Raw genomic sequence first — 18,931 nt, 5'->3', positions numbered from 1 at the left:
GAGTGTTATTGACAGCATTAGAGCAAGTCCACCCATGAAGGCAAAGGCAAGGCAAAGGCAAGGCAAAGGCAAGGCAAGGGCTGCCACTATTCATGTGAATAGTGGCAGCCTTGCCTTTTTTGGTTCCACCCCAAAAGGCTAGGGCAAGGGCAAGAAAAAAAAAAAGATTATGCAACAAAATATAAACAATTTAGAAAGTGAATAAAATTGTTATGTATTTATAGGGAAAACATCCATAATATTTTGGTTTTTTTATATAAAAAAAAAAATTGAATTTTTTTGGATTTTTTGGATTTTTTTTAAATTTTTTTGCTTGCTGACATCAGCGTGACATCAGCGCTGACGTGAGCGCCTTCGGGCTTGAGCCCATGCAAGATTTGCCCGTGGGCTTGCCCAGGCTGGTGGGTCCCATGCCTTGCCCAGGCTTGTTCTCTACCGCTGGAGTTGAATTGGGCTTGCCCGAGCAGCCTTTTGCCCGGTTTTGGTGTATGGCTGGAGGGGCTCTTAAAAGACGTTTGCAAATAACCAATACTACTATTTATAGTATTTGTTTGGTTAAAATAAACCAACAATGAGTTGGCTAAATTTGGTTTGTTTGTACGTCCTAATTGATCTCTTAATTGAATAAGCGACACTGGTTTACCATAAAAACAAGGAACTAAATCAGAAACAAATGTTCAACTGGTGTGATTGAGATTGAGATTGAGATTGAGAGTTAAACCTCATCGAATAAAGTGGAGAGAAGCAACATTATTAGGAGGCCGATGGTTATTGACAATGTACTCATTCTTTGCTTCAAAAGAAAATGAATACATACTAAAATTACAAATGTTGTTAGAGTTGAGACTTTTCTTTGCTGGAAAGTGAAAAGAAAATAATAATAGGCCTCAAATTCAATTAATAACATAGAATAATGTTCCAACAACTTGTTCTGGGGGGAATTGTTACTGTCAAAAGATTGTCTTCACCTCTGAATTCAAATTCCTCCTCGTCTATGGAGTTGACTGAGCAAGCTTTGGGCTTTAAACTGGAGTATGCTCCAAAACTACCAGCTCCTCCTCTTCCCTTGATGTGTATTTCACAAATAGACTCATCACCAAAGCAGTCAATTGCTTCAACTGCTCCACCGGAATTGTACATATTCAATAATCCAATAGCTGCAAACTCAATCTCTTGTTTGTAAACCTTAATAGGAGATACAGTAAAGACATCACACTGGAGAAGTTTTAATGTGACATCAAACGACTTGTCCTTTGGTAAACGAGACAGGCACCCTGAAATTGTATATTGTTTCAAAAAACATATGTAAAAATAAGGCATTCAATTAACTCAACAGCCAAGCCATGACATGAATAATACCTTTGGTGAAGGAATAGACTGCACAATCTCCAGTCCAATGCTTCCCAGAAACCTCTTCGAAATACTCAATATCTGCAGGGGACACCTGCCCAGATTGCTCAGCAGCACTAACTTTTACCTCAACAATGTTTTCCACACAAGGCCACTTCCCTGCTCCCTGGCAATTGAAAATGCCTACAACTCCATTGCATTTGTTCAAATTCCATATCTTTAGAAGGCTATCAGCAAGCACAAGCAGAGAAGGTTGTAAGAAAAGAAAAATAATATCATAATCATCTTCAACTTAACCCAACTTAAGTGGGATTGATTGGGAGGTACATATATACCTCTTCCCGTCCATAACTGGGTCAACAAATAAACAATCCCTCGATGGCCTCCCGGGGTATCGAGCTCTAAGAATTGACCCATCGGGAAGGACAAGCCTTTTTAGTATCTCGAAATCATGCTGGCCTGGTTTGTCACTGTTGTCAATTGTGGCATGTTCTAAAATTAGTCATAGCTACACCATTCTGAGAAATTATTAATTTAGCATGATGATTCATCAATCTAGTTTAGAAAACGTGCAACTTGTACTCTTAATGGTATACATGCCTCTGCAGCAGCAGCAGGTATGAAGTGTGAACTAGCATACAAAGCAGAGAAGCAGATAATTTGTAAATTAATCTACCTGCGGGCAGCAGGTAAGATCTAACATCTACGAAGTAGAGAAGCTGATAATTGTGGATGTGTCACTATTCAGTAAATTAGTGAGACATTCATAATGCCATACAAAATAAATAGTTAAAAGACGACATTCTAAGGTAATCACTTAATTCTGGACATGGCTGAGAGACTGAGAGCAGTAAAAGCAAATGATAAAGATTCAAGTGAAGTGAAGGACTGTCAATTTGATCATATTTTGTTCATGCCTCCATTAGCTCATGTAGCTCCACTTTCACTTACCTAACATAGACTCCACAGCCTCCCACAGCTCTAGCAGCAGCATGGAACTCAGCTGCATCATGACGGCTCTGAAAATTGTAATTTAACACTTTAAGTTCTGCATTTAGAAAAACAGCGATAGGCTTAATTTAACAGTAATTATGCCACACCATACATAGAACATGTCCCAATCTGGGACAACAACTTCACCAAGGAATATGCTGTTGAAAGCCACAGCAGCAACGTGTAGTGTCTGTGTTGTTGGGTTTTCTGGGTAGTAATCATCAGATGCTCGAGTAATAGCACTTTTTTTCGAACTGCAATAGACAATTGGGAGGTTACCTTAATATGTGGAAACCTTAATGTAAAGAGCAAAAAATAGCATGCATAAAATGTTGGTCACAGTCCGCAGTGACATTCACTGTATGAATTGAATATTTAAGTTGCTATGTTTTCAAATAAAATCTGCGGGGCGGGGGCATTGTAAAGCATAAATTATGTACTGGTAAATGGAGTCTGTGCTTTGGCCCATGCAGCAGATTATGCTGTTGTCTTGGAAGTGGGTAGCTATGGACTTCTCGAGTGCCTGTTGGAACTGTCTAGTTAGAGAGACGCGTCCTCCTAAACCAGTCGATATAGTCTCCAGTATGTTCTGAACATCGACCTTAACCCCATCCACATCCTGTGAAACAAGATAAGCGTGTAGATCATCATAAAACTGATACACCTTTGCAGGATCTATTGCACCAACACCATATTTCTCCATGCAATCCATGGCCAAGTCCCTCATATTTGCCAAATTCCCGGGGGACTGTACTGGGTATCTTAGCTTAGGATTATACTTTTTAGTTCCAAAAGCATTTGGAAGAAGCCCTCCCCAGTATCCCAACAGGGCATGCCATACATAGACGTACCTGGGAGTTTGGATAAAATAAAGCATTAATGGAACATCCTGAAAGATAAAGATTCCAGAGAAGAGATCTAAGATACTCATGAAGACATCATAGATTTACACTAGTTGTCCGAGTGGTAGGTATATATGTTGGACAACCGCTGACAATTTGATGGTTTTGGGGAAATAAGACATGAAACAGTTTTCTTTGAGAATTTCATGCAGCTGTAAAACGGGTTCAGTGGTGAAAAAACTTTACAGACAATTAGTGAACATGTCTATGTAAATCTAGAACAATTTCCGGTTCATTTTCACTTCATAGACAGGTTAAATAATAAATCAAATCTTCTACAGAGAGCAGTGAAACTTCAAAGTTTTCTCAAAACTTGCGCTGAACTCCAATTAGTTCGAATATATACCCATATAAGCACAGACATAAAACTACAGTTCGTGGTGAATTTTTAAAACTCATCCAATATTGTTGCTTAAGTTTTCTGTCTGCAGCAGTTTGCTTCAGTTCAGACCACTTAAGGCGAATATCTACATAAAATGACAAGGTAAGGTAATTAAGAAGTGCATAATTGAAACCTTACTTAAGGCCAAAATTCCCCTTGATTTCAGAAACAAATTCCTTCAGACCACTTGGTGTCTCACTTTCAGCCTCTTTATTGGTTGTTCTACGAAACTTATTATTTTCTTGAATGCTATTTAATCTACCACCAAACCTGCAGTTAGGGGAAAATCAGTAAGCCTGAATGTGCGTCTAAATTGACAAGAAAAGATAATGAACATACTGTGATCCTTCAACAAATGGCTCGCCTTCTATTTGGAACTCATTTGATGTATCTTGCCACCCATCGTCAATTATCAAAAACTTAGCTGGAGTACCTCCCTGTGATAAACTGTGTATGTTTGTTTGAATGTGATTAGATTTTATACAAATGAGTTGTCATCAAAGTAACAGGAGAAAAAAAAAATTGAAGTCAATTTAATTAAGTAAATAGGGGTAATCCAATAAAGAATTCGCAAGACCATAACAAGTCTATTGCTCTAATTTGTACGGTACGGACATTGTTTCTATCATTCTCAAGATACCCCTACCATTCAGATATTTGACTCACAAAGCTATATGATGTTCAGTTGGTGCAGCATCTTCACAATGGCACATCTTCCCATTAAGAGCTATATATATAATGATAAGATATTCTAGCTCTATGTGGATTTTCATCAAAGTAAATCAAATTATATAGAAGCAAGCTTTACAGAGGATCCTGACCAGATCTAGTTATATATATCATAGATATAACCCATTCCTCTCAGTGTATTCTTTATATTTTTCTTACCTGTAAAAGAGATGATAAGTTTTCTCCTCTCCTGAATATTTTACTAGGAATAATAGGGAATAATCATTATGGTCTCATAACTAAGGAATTTATCATCCTAGTACTAGGTTAACCCCTTCTCAATGCAACTGGTTTATGATCGCATATTAATGAATCATTTTGAAGGAAACTAAAGCGAAACGAGATTTACCTTTTCAGGCCTTCTCTGATTCCCTGAGGATTAACTCCTTGATAAAAGGCATCCCAGGTACACCAGCCAAACCAATCTAGCATTCCAGGCATCTGCATCAGGAAATCATAACAGGATGCGTTATTGATCATAGTAGTTGACTAAATCTTGAGATATTTAAAATTTTGGCCCTCTAGGTCTAAAACGTTGGCTGACTTGCCTGTTTGGATTCTCTAAGAGAAAAAGTTCCAAAATGCTTCTCCAAAATCCTGAAGATGATCACAAGTTAAAATACTTTAGTTTCAATAAATTAGTGTGAGGGTCTTGGTCTTAGATGACTTAACTAAGATTTGGTATGCTGCTTGAATATGGAACAGAAATTTGTTTCTATGTACTACAAATGCAATGCTATTTTGCTGTAAGTGCTCTGATCACTAAGCTAAAAAATTTACTTGAAACTCAAAAATTTGCTCAGAGAGGTAACCTACTTCATAGATTCCTTCAACAGATCGAAAGGATGGTTCCCACAGTTCACAAAAACTGCTTTTGGGGATTGTGAGGTAACTATAGCTGGGTCACCTATCAGATTAGATAAGAAGCCCATGTCATTAGACTAGAAAAAGAAGCAAAATGGGTGAGAAGGTCAGAGGGAACAAAGTTCTCTCTCTTTTTTTTCCTCCCTCAAATGGATCAAAATGCTAAGTTAAGTTACCAAGCTCGAAAACAAATATATATTCGACATTGTCTTTCTAAGCAGAAGAGTACAAGCACTTAACCTAGCTCAGTGAATTGTGTGATAGGAGGTTAGAATCATCCAGTAGCATCATTTTATTGTATCTGATAGATCAGCCAAGTCAAAATTATCTAATTCTATGGCCCTGCTCTTCCATAACATGGAAAATGAACATGACTGCTGCATCGGCAGAGAAGTTTGAACCAGATGGCTAGTATTCTTTAAGAATGCTCAAACCAATTCTAAATTCTAATAGAACGGAAATACTTGAACAAAGATTTTCTGAATTATTACCACTTTCAACACAGAACTCAAGCTCATTCGATGAATTCCCCTGCAAGCTGCTTCTAAATTCACCTTCTGGAACAGGCAAGAATAAGATATAAGGAGTAGCTTCCTTTAACGCATCAAAATCTGGTCCCTCCTTTGCTTGAAGGAGCAACATCTGAGTTTCAACCGGAATGTCACTTCCCATATTCCCCACTCGTGGTATCATCCACCAAAGCTTAAATCTAAAAAGACTTAATAATCTGACATCACTGCATCACGAAAAAACACATCTGAGTTACCCGCTGAACAGGGCTGGCCCTGAGGAAGGGGCCTACATACCCCACCCACCCACCCATCCTACGCAAGAAAAATCCTTGGTTTTTGTAGGTGTTTAAGAACATGGCTTTTTCCAATCTCAAATTCATAATGATAAAGTTCATGAAAATGAAACAGGGTATTCTGAAATCTGAATGAGCAGATGAACAACATATTAAATCAACCGTAGCTAAATCAGCTGTGAATTGAAGAAGAAGAAAATGAATCCTGGAACAAGAAGAAATTCCATACCGTATGACTCCAAGCTTAAAAACATGGCGTGAAGTAGCAGTTTCAGAAGTGGCACCCACAAATGCGGATGAGTTGGTTAATGGTGTGACAACCACATTCTCAGGCACTTTTGTCAACACTTCCTTACCATTGACACTGAGAACACCATCTTCAAGGACAGGTTTTGCGCTGACAAACAAAGATTGCCTCCATGTGTTACTAGTGCTGCTGTTAACACCAACAGACCCTCGTCCCCATGAGAAGATCCTGCGGTTGTGGTTGTGGTTGAGCTGAAGGGCTCCGGGAGACGGAGAAAACACGGTGGTCTGAAGCATGGCGGCCACGGAAGGTGAGGAGAGTGTATATATATATATATATATACTAGTAAGTTAACACATTCTACTTGTAACTGTAAAATTGACCGTTACATAAAAAAAAGCGGGACACAATGTTGGAGGAGGAGAATATGTGATGTAAGTTGGTTCCCAGATGATTGATTATAAGTAGAGATCGAGATGATGGGATGGGATGGGATCAGCCTCCCTTTGTTTGCAGCATTGAGCGCTTACTGACCACATTTTACATTCGGGTTGGGACTTTCTGTCATTTTCAATCTTTGAAATTGAATGATGGGGATTAACTGTCCTCTCATTTTTTTCAGGACGATTCTGTCCTCATTATTACATCACCAAACTTATAGGTATAGAGTATCACAGTTGGTTAATATATACAAGATTTGAACTGTGCTCTCATGAAGCTCAATTCTACCTTAATTTAATCTGTAATTTATTCCTTAAATTGAAGAAATTTTGATATGTATAATTAACAAATGAGTATTATTCAGGCCAAAAACTCTATAAAAAATATATATATAATTGGCAAATGGGTGGGATGGGGGGGAAAGTTTGATGAGAATGGAACCGCATGTGATTTCTTCATTCTTTCCCCCCTCACCTCAACTGAATTGAACCCTCCCCCTGCACTAAAAGCTAGCAAGAACATAAAAAGTGAAAAGTTTTATAGAATTACAAAAATCTAGTCCTTCACCAGAAACCAAAGACTAGATTCCTAGCTAGCAGCTTACTCTTAATTACTCTGTAGATGAGCCGATTACGTACTCAATTATGTCTAAACAGCAGCAGCAGCAGCTGAGGAAACTACAATTGGACTCCTTACGTAATGCTTGCCATCTGACCAGATAAGGCCTCCAAATACATAGTCCTTAGTTACACCAAGTACCTTAGCTTTGAGGGTCACTTTAAAGCTCTTTTCTTCACCAATATTTTTAAACTTCAAGATATTAGGTTCAACTGTAACTGAAACTCCAAGTGGTTTGTGAATACGAACTGCATAGGTACCAGGAGAACCAACATTCTTCACCCTTCTAGTCACAGTGACTGAGCCAGACAATTCAGGGACTGCTATTGAAGGGTAATTGAAGTCCAGAAGACTGGCTGACTTGGGGCATTTGTAATTAGGAGATTCAGAAAAGAGTTGCATCATTGTCTTGTTATAGCCAATGGCACAAAGAAAGTCTAAGTAATCATTGACAGTTAGGTCATAGATCAAGCCAGGATCCATGGCGCGATTTGGTCGTATATGACCAGCACCATAACTGAATGGCGTTGCCTCAATAAATGAAGCATTCTTCATTGGATTTACAGTGTTGTCCCTCGTTCTTGCTGGCAAAAGATTGGAGCAATGAAGACAATTCAGTTAGTACGTACACACGGATATTTGTATGGTCAAAATATTGGACAACATAATTAAATTCACTTGTCTTGGTAGAGACTAAATGGGATAAAAATGCAGAGAAAGGAAAATGAAGTCCAATGATCACCAGTTGTCATGATTGCAGATCTAATTGCAGATGGACTCCAGTCAGGGTAGAGTGTCTTCAGAAGGCCTACAACTCCAGAAACATGAGGGCACGACATGGAGGTACCAGATTCAGTGTTAAACGCAATCCTGCGCTTATCAAAGCTTTCATTGGTAGGGCTGGTTGCTTGGGTATAGGCAGCTATGATATTTACACCAGGAGCAGTGATATCAGGCTGAACAATTCATAAGACAGTGAAAAGAAATTATTAAGGAAAACTGGTGAAATCATGAAATGTTTAATGTTGGTGTATATGTAATATACAAAGTTATGCGTGGGATAACAGCATTATTAAAATCATATAAATATATATAGCTAGACCTTAAGGATCTCAGGAGTGATAGTGTTGGGTCCTTGAGAGGAGAAAGATGCCATGAATGGAGCAGGTTTTGCGTTCAGCTGTGCTGTTGGGGGCGTTATAAATCCCTGTGGATCACTGTTAAGATATACAAGTTAAATGAGAAAATAGACAAATAAAGCTAGCTAGCTTCAGATGGGAAAGAGAGAATGACAGTTACACTGTGGAATTAATGTAGGAAAATACAGCAATGCCATCTGTATAATTAATTTGCGAGGCTGGTAGTACGTGAGGATCCGCAATGATTTCATTACCACTGCCCTTATCATTACAAAGAATCATCCCAACTGCTCCGGCAAGAGCTGCTTGTTCACCCTTGTCTACTCTTGCAGTATCACCCCTAAGACAGGCCAAAATCTTACCCTTCACCTTCTGTGGGTCTAGTGTTCCTCCTATACAAAGCATGCTGCAGTGTACAAATTGTCACTTAATTAAGCCACTGACGATAAAAAAATCACTACAGCTACCTATAAGTTCACCAAAATTTGAGCAGAGGATATATGTATAGCTTTTAAATAGAAGGTTGACTCTTACGCATCATGAGGAGAAGCATTAGCTGCTTTAGCTTGTGCACCAGTTATAAGTGGATAAAATCTGTCTTCCGGTAAAGTCTTAGAAAGGCTCGTTCCCTGGAATTAGAAGAAACTAATTAATTAAATTATACCATGAAAAGCTAATCACTCAGCTACATCTCTATGTAGAGAGATAAATAAGTGAATGGAAAGAAGACCTTGAGACGCAGCCCATTTCGGAGTTGAACAATAGCTTGAAACTCTCGGTCCAAAGTACTTGCTCCCACGGTTATCATCCAGGGTGCAACATTTGAGACAGTTCCAGCGGCAGGACCAGAATTTCCTGCTGAGCATACCACAACGATACCATTCTTGACAGCATGGAATGCCCCAATGGAAAGGCCATCATCCAAGTAATTGGAAGGGTCCCCACCAAGTGAGACTGAAAGCACATCAACCCCATCATGTATGGCTGCATCAAAGGCTGCCATGATATCAGCATCAAAGCATTCACTGCCGTTGATTGGTGGCCAGCACACTTTATATGCAGCAACTCGGGCTTTGGGGGAACCACCTTTGGCGGTCCCATTCCCCAAGCCGAACACATTGGCTCCAGCTACGAAGTTTCCAGCTGCTGTGGATAAAGTGTGAGAACCATGACCTTCATGGTCTCGTGCACTGTTAAACGAGGACCTCAATGGCGCCCCTGCATACGAAGCATATCCTTTGTTGAAGTACCTTGCACCGATGAGCTTCCTGCATGCATGCAGTACATGAGATGAATTAATATGATGGGATGATTATTTAAAAACCATATTCACGGCACATATCATCACCAACTGTAAATCAAAATCAAAATCAAAACCAGGTACGAAGAAGAACAAGTTGACACAGTGTAAAGTAAGGATTATAGAAAAAGGGCAAAGCTGACCTGTTGCAAGGAAAACCGGTGGTGTCATTCTGGCAGATTCCTTTCCACTTTGCTGGAATGGGTCCAATCCCTTCGTCACTAAAGCTCTCTGATTCGGCCCAAACACCTACCGAGCAAGCACCAGAAATTAAACACCAACTGATTTCACACTACCAGAAATGAACTAATATGCGCAAGATTCGAATTGAAAGGAAATGGTGAAAGAAAAGAAAAATTACCAGTGTCAAGATTCCCTATAATTGTATCTTCACCAAATCTGGCCCTTTTCCATAAAGAAGTGGGGTGGATCACTCCATCCTTTTCCAGTAACATAAAGTCCCATGAATGAGTAGTGTGTAATTGTCTTCCTTGGTTTAAAAAAACTGAGACAACTTTTGGATGCTCTGCATTGGCAGTACGTACCAATTAATTATACATATATAATAATAATATTTGCATATGTGAGTTTGTATGCCTAACACTAATGATGAATAGGTTTCATACTTGCGATTTCAGCTGCCTCTTCCTCTTCAAGAGTGGCAGCAAAACCATTGATATGCCTTTTGTATGAGTAAATAATTGCTTCATTGGCTTTCTGGGTACTGCATGCATGCATTCGCGCACAAGCTTGTAAGAAGAAGAAATCATGGATGACGGATTATAAGATAGATACTAGCTAGTACCTTCCAAGGAATGATCCGAGGAATTCAGAATGGGAATCAGTCACACGATGAAGATCAGCTTCTGAGACTTGTGGACCATGTGCATGGGATCCCAGGTACACTATGTAAGACTTGTCGATATATATGATCACAAAACAGAGATTAGTTTTTGACAAAGAATGCAATGCAGCAGCAGCGAGACAGCAATATATATATATATATATATAATTTGTATTTGTAGTCAGCGTAGATTTACTATTATTATTATAGGGAGGGATTACCTTTTTTATTGCAAAAGCGCGTACTTGAAACAGAGAAAGAATAACGATTAATTGGACGAAACATGAAAGCTTTCCAAACCACATTTTTGCTTTGTCAGCGCTTGCTTGCACTAATTATTGAAGAAACTAGAAGAGGCTCTGTTTCTGAGTGATTATTATTATACATATGTTACGTATATATATATATCCTAGAGCAGATGAAACACATTATGATATGACAGCGGAAGAGACCTACGTTGAAAACAATCCTTTGAATGCCAAACTCTTCCACAACAAAAATTCTATTAACGATTTTCTACTAACTTATCTAAAGTTCTAAACCCAATCTGCTTCTAATCCTTCCTCCGAGATTTGCTCCCTTTTCTTTTCTTTTCTTTTTTTCTTAAGGTTTAATAGAATCTAAATTCTAATTTCTAAATGGGACATTGGTTTGCTTTTCACACGTGTAAATCTGGTTCTCTGCAGCAGATCACTCGTTGTTTGGGCTATTAATTTGGGCCTCTCAGAATCTTGGATTAACAAAGGAAAAAGAATGGTAAACTCTTTGTTTGGGCTTTAATAAAATATTGTCCAAGCGGGACCTTTTCTTTTTCTGAACTCATGCTTTTTTTTTTTGGGTTTTAAAATCCAAGGGTGAGGAAAGGAAAGAAAATGAATAAATTATAATGAGAAGACTTATTTATTGTAGTGCCTCCTGAAACTTCGATCAAATCTCATTTTACTCCCTTAAGTTAAAGTGACCCACTTTCATCCCTTGATCGAAGTTTGGTGACTCACTTTACCCCCTGTTGTCAACTTCATCCAAAGCTCTATTAAAGTTGATAACGTGGTAGGGGTGTTTTTGTAATTTCATACACACGAATCATTACACCAATTGAGTGGGTGAAATGGCAAGTTGAGCCCACCTCCACATAGATAAACATATAGTTAAATATTAAAAACCCTACCCAGCAACCAATCACTCCCTCAACCGCCACAATCCTCACCACCCATCCACCCACCCTATCCCTCTATCATCATTTGATCTCTAATTTCTTTGTCAATGCGAAGCAGAGCAAAAGCAAAAAAAAATTATAGTGGAGATCAGTTCCCAAGCCACCCAACCCCATCTCATCTTCCCTGACCTTTTTATTTTTTTTATTTTTTTTATAATAAAGGTAAACTTGGAAAATAAAAGCCAACTAGTATGATGTATTAATGACATTGTTTTAAGTGTAAAAAAGGGGACACATGTTATGAGATAAAGAGAGAAAATCCAAAAGAGAAAGTTACTAGCATTTGCCATGCAAAAATTTCATTTCCACTGATTCATTAATTACCAAGTCTGTCAGGCATCTTGCATGCAATAATTGTTGAGATTAATTATTGTTTTGTTTGTTAAGCATCACTATCAGTCTATCAGGCATCTTTTTTGCATGCAATATATTGATTTGAGACAGAGAAAAAAACAAAAAAGATGGAAAAAGGAGTTAAGGGTTGAATTGAACAACCTCAGCCACAAGTTGCAAATTATTGAGGAGTCCTTGCTGCTGACTAAATACATACCTACTGGGCTAGGCTACATTACATGTCAAGACCAGAAAAAGTAGGGAGGGTGAAGCAATGTTGTATTACCCTTTACTATACTCAGACGTAGGAACGTTGTATTACCCTTTACTATACTCAGACGCAGGAGTGTTGTATTACCCTTTACTATGACTCAGACACGGGAACATTGTATTACCCTTTACTATTAATGTAGGAAATTATACAAAAATAACTCATGGTGTGTTTACTAATCAAGAATTAAATTCCACCTATGGAGGATTCCTGTGTTTACTTCACATTACGGAATTGAAAAGTAAGTGGGGCCACACGAAACTAGGAATTGAATTTCTGATTTTGGAGGAATTCAATTCTTGAGTGGGAGGTGGTATTCTAATTCCAGGAGAACTAACCCATTAGGAATTCATCTTTTTTATCCATTATACCTTCACACAATTTTAAAATTTCCAAATTTGTCATCTACTTTAACCTAACAACGATGATATTTTAGTAATTAGTACAACCCCTACCCCAATTCCATATGATTTAGTAAACAACTTTAATAGGAATCCAGAATCTAATTCTCCTTAATTCAACTCTTCCTCAATTCAATTCATCATCAATTCAATTCCTCCTAATACAATTACAGATTAGTAAACATGTCATCAATGTTATGTTAGTCGATGAGTCTGTGACTGTGACTCTATGAGGTAGGGCAGCAGTAAGCAAACTCATTATTATTAACTATAGGCTATTAAGGGAAGGCAAGTGAAGGCAGTTGTTGAAGGCAATTGTTGATGCAGTTGTTGATCCATACATATACATACATATGAAGGCAGTTGTTGATGCACAAAAATGGTCGGACACTTTTGAACCGAACTTAGTGATAATATCACCTTTGGCCCTGCATGCTCTTTGGCAAAGTGGGTAAGTTGCGAAACAAAAAATGAGCAGTGAGACCTTAGGCACCGGTGTGGTACCGGTCGAAGACTCTCCAATGTTTAAGTTAGTATCAAGTATGGAGTGAATAGTGATGGCTAAATAACCGAATGTCGTAGTTACCTTATTTTGGGGACTTGTTCCCCTATTTATAGATTTTGGGAGATGTGCATCTTGAATGAGATTTCGATATGGGACTGTGGGCATTGCCTGAGGAGGCACCGCTTGTCCTTGTGAGAAATCTCTAATGAAGTGTGGTTCTTAGCCATGATTGACTGTCTATGGTGTCGAAGGCTCACAACCTGCCGATGGTACTTTGTGGGACGCAATTGATTATCGGGTTTAGCGGGTCCTCCTCGTGGGTCCCTTGTTCCATATGTCGTTCTCTGATTGACCGGTCAGATATTATATAAACAGCAGCAGAACCGAACTAGTATATATATATATATCGCTGGTGTTGTGTTGAGTGCAATCAAATCCTTGGGTCTTGGAGATCGCCCATCCGTGATATCTTATTCTTACTTGACCAAAGACTGGAACAAAATGAAGGTATGTATGTATGTTAAGTATGTGTATATCATCACTTAGCAAGCACACCTTTGTTCCTCTGTTTTACATTTCTACTATAACTCACGTAGCAGCAGCACGCTCACCCAACCCAATCCAACCCCATTTAATTATAAATTTGTTGTTTTTGATATGCAGTGTAAGACTAAGAAGATTGTGATGAAAGTACCTATGAATTGCCAGAAATGCCAACAGAAGGCGTTCAAAATTGTTGCCGAAGCAGATGGTATGGCGAGTTAGTAATTATAAGTATATACAAAATACAAAAGCACATGCTCATCTTCTCTGCTTTGACTGCAGGTGTGAGCTTTTTGGGATTAGGAGAGGGGAGAGACATAGTGGTGGTGATTGGGCAAGGAGTAGACGCCTGCAACTTGGCTAAGAGCTTAAGGAAAAAGTTTAAGACTGCTGAGATTATCACCGTCGCAGATGTGTGAAGACCCTAAAGCCTCCATGAAGTGAATATTAATTAAGCTACTCAGCCCTTTTCAATATTGTTAGTATTTGGGCAACGCAACCATGCATGATGTGATGCTAAATTAATATTAAAGTAATGTTTCCAACCAAATTTATATGATCATGATTCATATGATATATAGCGTGCATTTGCCTGCCCTGCCCTGCTGCAAATGTGACACATTAATTAATTAATTGGTTATCTTAATTTTGAATTTAATTAATAACCAGGCTGCACTCAATTTGCCTCTCCTCCTGAACAGTGTCAAGACTCGAGAGTCAAAGGTCAAGAGTCCACGGAAAAATGTTGGGTCTTGTGTTGTTTCTTTGTGATCATTAAATTTGTGTGTATTGTATTGGGAATCATGGGAAGGGAGATGGGGATGGTGGGCTAAGCATTGCAAATTTGCAATTGTCTCCTCCTCCTCGATCGATCACAAGAAATCACAACGTATGTGGAGTGAATTTCATATTGATGTGATTTTGAATAGTTGAGTTGAACTTTATAATTAATTTGGATGTGTTGAAGATAACTTAATATGAAACTTAATGTTAAAATGTATGATAAATTTTTTTTATGCAAAAAAAATTGGGGATTTAGGGCGGGTATGGGGAATAATCCCCCTACGGAGATGGGGACGGGAATTCCCCGAAACCTATTAAACGGGGACGGGTTCGGAGACTGGAGTGGGGATGGAGAGCAAGGACGGGGATGGTATTGTCATACCCGATCCCTATCCGACCCCTTCCTGACCCATTGCCATCCCTGGCACGCGTCGTCCTATATTGTCTTGCAACACAAATCACTAGCTACGTGGAGGGTACGTGTCTACTGTCTTGCAAGTTGAAAGAGGGCACGCCACCTGCACTTTCTTCTTCTTCTTTTTTGGCTCTCCATCGGGTTCAGACTTCACCACTGTGTGCGCCTGGCCTCTCTCTCTCTCTCTCTCTCTACACGGATTACCTTACATTACATGCTCTGCTGATCCTCAGTTTCAATAGCAATTAATAAGTTACAAAACTAACTAATAACTTATTATATATAGCTTAATCAGCTAGCTAGACAGAGGAGACAATGGAGGCAGGCCCAGATTATTCCCACAACCAAATTAACCCAACAGGAGCAACGGAGCCAAAAACAACAAGAGATAAGTTAATTTACTTGTCTTTCTCTAATCGTGTGAAGCTCCATAAGCTAACCCACCTAACCGACTACTACGCTACTACTACTAGTGATGATGATCTCTCATCATCATCATCAGGCGGCTTTCAAAGGAGCAGCAGCAGCAGCCACACCAACCCACTTGAAGACAACCCCTTCTACCACCCCTCCCACTCCCATGGCTTCTACATAACCCCGTCCGACGTTGTCCTCCGCCACATCGTCTACGACTACCAACACCAACCTAGTTCTGCTTCTGCTACTTCCTTAGATGATGATGATGCTGATGCTGCCGCCTACCACCGCGCTGGCCCACGACGCCAAATCTTTTTCCAGGCGTCAAGCACCAAGGCTGCTATTGTCACCTGCGGTGGCCTCTGCCCGGGCCTGAACACCGTCGTTCGAGAGATCGTTCTTGGCCTCCGGGACCTCTACGGTGTCCGTCAAATTTTCGGTATCAAGGCTGGCTACCGTGGCTTTTACTCCAAGGAATTGGAACCCCTGCAACTTAACCCCAAGCTTGTCCACAACTGGCACAAGAACGGTGGCACCATTCTCCAGACCTCCAGAGGTGGGTTTCATCTTCAAAACATTGTCGATGCCATCCAACATCGCGGCTATAATCAGGTTTCTACTTTAACTTCTTTAATTACTTTACTACCGACTTGTACATTAATTAATTCCTTGTATATATACTAATAAAGTTGTATATTATCTTTCTCCTTTTTGAGTGATTATAGAATACTATGGTAGTAGCGTTCTTTGCTTGTCATCCTTCCAATCTTAAACTACTACTACTTTCCTTTTTGCTTAACAAACAAAAGGTCAAAATAAACTTGTGTTTAAAATTTGAATTATTGACTTATTTTTTGTTAAATATTAATTCATCATTTCTGATGAATTGATGATTATCTACTATACGTATATACATTTGACCTAGGTACCATAAATTTGGAGAGGTAACCTTTGTTAGATAAGCTGGTGGTTGCTGGTAAATATACAAATTATGGAGGTAATTCGCACTAACACAATATATGCTGATCTGTTGCCGGAAGGAATTTTAAATATGTATCAAGGTGGCTAGACTAACACAGTTGAGCAAACTTTTTTTTTTAATATTTTTTTATTGGGCCTGAACTTTGTAAAGTATTGCAATTTACTACCTATGTCTAACTCCATTAAAATTTCCCTTAAGTTTAAGGGTATTTTATTCATTTCCTTATAACTAAAAATAAATGTAAAAAAACAGAATTTTTTTATATATAAAGTTAATTTAATTTAATTATACCACACCTTCCCCAACCCCTACCGTACCATACTCTATATTTCTCTGTCTCATGGAATATTGACATGGGTTGTTGAAATTGAATTGCAAATATAGCTATAGACCAACCAAGCTTCAGTTGCTAATGGAATCATAACCCATTTCTTCTATGACAACCCACACAACAAGGAAATTTAGGCTTAGGTCTCCAACTAAGAAGACAAAGATTTGGAGATCATAGAGGGCTTAACTACTTGGTTATTATTATTATTTTTTTTATTAACTTGTAGTCACTACAAAAAAAAAAAATTGGCACCAGCCACCATTATTTGGTGACATTTAGTGACTAATCCTAGGGTGACTAAAGGCTTTATTATTATGCAAATGATAAAGAAGGAGAATCATACATGTGTGGAATGGGAGGGAGGGTGAAAAGCGAGGGGGTGGCTGCTGGTGATGTGTTCCAAAATGAATTTTAGCTGATGCATAGGATGGATTAGCGGTAATGACATCTTTCTTTCCCTTTATTAAATTCTGTTTTTAAAATTTTATTTTTAGTTATAAGGAACAGACAAAAATAGCCTTAAACTTAATAGAAACTTTAACGGGGTTAGACATAGGTGGTGGATTGTAACACTTTACAAAGTTCAGGTGGTTAAAAATAAAAATTAAAAGTTCATGTGGTAATGGCGCACTTGCCTAAAAGTTCAGATTGTATTTGTGCAAATTTCCCTTTTTTATTTTTATCCTTAGGAGGTCATTCTCATTTTAAGAAAGCGTAATCACAAATTACCTATAAGTAATGTCCATTAAGGTAGGTTACAGATCTTTAAAAATCACACCTCAATTTGATTTATCTTATGGAAATTACATATGATTGATTTATTGATTGGATGATTGCATAAAAAAATGTCGTTTGTACCTACAGCTGTACATTGTAGGTGGAGACGGCACGATGCGCGGGGCAGTGGAGATATTTCATGAGATTTGTCGGAGAAAACTGAATATTGCAGTGACTGGGATTCCGAAAACTGTGGACAATGATGTAGGTATCATTGACAGGTCTTTCGGGTTTCAGACAGCAGTAGAAATGGCGCAGCAGGCAATAAGTGCAGCTCATGTGGAGGCTGAGAGTGCAGTGAATGGAATAGGGTTGGTGAAGTTAATGGGTCGAAGTACAGGTCATATTGCTCTGCATGCAACATTGAGCAGCCGTGACGTGGACTGCTGCATAATTCCTGAAATTCCATTTTACCTGGAAGGAAAAGGAGGGCTATTCGAATTCCTTGAGAAGCGATTGAGGGAGAATGGACATGCAGTGTTGGTGGTGGCTGAGGGAGCCGGACAGGATTATATGAGGAGGAGGGTGGGCATGGACAGAATTAATGAGGATGATGCTCAGAACCAGAAACAGGAGGACATAAGTATAAGGGCAGCTGGTGGTGGTAGAGATGAATCAGGGAACCCAGTGTTCCTGGACGTCGGGCAATGGCTCAAGTCAGAGCTAAACAAGTGGTGGAGGAGGGAGCACCCAAATGAGCTCTTCACGGTCAAGTACATAGATCCCACCTACATGATACGCGCCGTCCCTGCAAATGCGACAGATAACTTGTACTGCACGCTTGTTGCGCATTCAGCCATTCATGGAGTCATGGCAGGGTATACTGGGTTTGTGTCTGGCCCCGTCAATGGAAACTGTGCTTACATTCCACTTGAAGAGGTCGCCAAGGCTAAAAATGAAGTCGATACTAAAGACCATAAATGGGCCTGGGTCAGATCAGTCACCAACCAGCCTGATTTTCAGACAAAGAGCTAGCTAATCAATCAGCCAAGAGAGAGAGAGAGAGAATATCGATCGAGCTAGCTATCTAGCTTTGAAAACAACCTGTGTTCTGTTCAGCTGCTAGGTGTTCAGATGAAGTGAGAGTTTGGATGTAATATTATATATGATGACACTTATAATTTATTTTCTAAACAAAAAGTTGGTGTTGGGGTTGAAAGTGGGAGGAAAAATAAAGTAAAACAAGAGAAGGTTGTTTTGGGGAGGAATGAGCTAATGAGCAGCAATGTGTTGTGTTAAAAATATATAAGAAATTCGAATAGGCAGCCAGCCAGCCAATAATCCTGCTGCGATGCGACACTCACTTTGATAAAGTAAAGAAAAATAGAGAACCAAACCAATTG

General features: G+C 39.0%; 4 protein-coding genes across 4 annotated transcripts; 2 read left to right on the top strand and 2 right to left on the bottom strand.

Annotated features, from left to right (window-relative positions):
* Positions 1-722: 722 nt before the first annotated feature.
* On the bottom strand, positions 723-6,797 carry LOC110768597 (putative galactinol--sucrose galactosyltransferase 2). The gene is made up of 13 exons (XM_021972394.2): positions 6,255-6,797; positions 5,712-5,956; positions 5,173-5,263; positions 4,905-4,953; positions 4,706-4,797; positions 3,967-4,074; positions 3,766-3,897; positions 2,784-3,194; positions 2,456-2,597; positions 2,302-2,369; positions 1,686-1,820; positions 1,360-1,577; positions 723-1,274 (listed from the first exon to the last, which is right to left on the bottom strand). The coding sequence occupies exons 1-13, from the start codon at positions 6,566-6,568 to the stop codon at positions 898-900; spliced, it is 2,382 nt and encodes a 793-aa protein (XP_021828086.1). The 5' UTR covers positions 6,569-6,797; the 3' UTR covers positions 723-897.
* A 564-nt stretch (positions 6,798-7,361) lies between these two features.
* On the bottom strand, positions 7,362-10,966 carry LOC110768627 (subtilisin-like protease SBT5.4). Its single transcript, XM_021972445.2, has 11 exons — positions 10,836-10,966; positions 10,576-10,685; positions 10,397-10,494; positions 10,132-10,296; positions 9,914-10,019; positions 9,201-9,738; positions 9,005-9,099; positions 8,631-8,876; positions 8,434-8,548; positions 8,074-8,287; positions 7,362-7,915 (listed from the first exon to the last, which is right to left on the bottom strand). Exons 1-11 carry the CDS (start codon positions 10,917-10,919, stop codon positions 7,362-7,364), a joined length of 2,325 nt encoding a protein of 774 aa, XP_021828137.2. The 5' UTR covers positions 10,920-10,966.
* A 2,799-nt stretch (positions 10,967-13,765) lies between these two features.
* On the top strand, positions 13,766-14,497 carry LOC110768599 (Copper transport protein family). Its single transcript, XM_088251350.1, has 3 exons — positions 13,766-13,847; positions 14,004-14,091; positions 14,166-14,497. Exons 1-3 carry the CDS (start codon positions 13,842-13,844, stop codon positions 14,300-14,302), a joined length of 231 nt encoding a protein of 76 aa, XP_088107476.1. The 5' UTR covers positions 13,766-13,841; the 3' UTR covers positions 14,303-14,497.
* A 539-nt stretch (positions 14,498-15,036) lies between these two features.
* On the top strand, positions 15,037-18,728 carry PFK2 (phosphofructokinase 2). The gene is made up of 2 exons (XM_021972449.2): positions 15,037-16,110; positions 17,676-18,728. Exons 1-2 carry the CDS (start codon positions 15,397-15,399, stop codon positions 18,561-18,563), a joined length of 1,602 nt encoding a protein of 533 aa, XP_021828141.2. The 5' UTR covers positions 15,037-15,396; the 3' UTR covers positions 18,564-18,728.
* The last annotated feature ends 203 nt before the right edge of the window (positions 18,729-18,931 follow it).

Source organism: Prunus avium, chromosome 4 (genome assembly GCF_965620075.1).
Source record: "Prunus avium chromosome 4, drPruAviu1.hap1.1, whole genome shotgun sequence".
Classification (NCBI taxonomy): Eukaryota; Viridiplantae; Streptophyta; class Magnoliopsida; order Rosales; family Rosaceae; genus Prunus; species Prunus avium.
The sequence above is the reverse complement of the archived record's forward strand: the minus strand, read 5'-3'. Positions and strand labels throughout refer to the sequence as shown.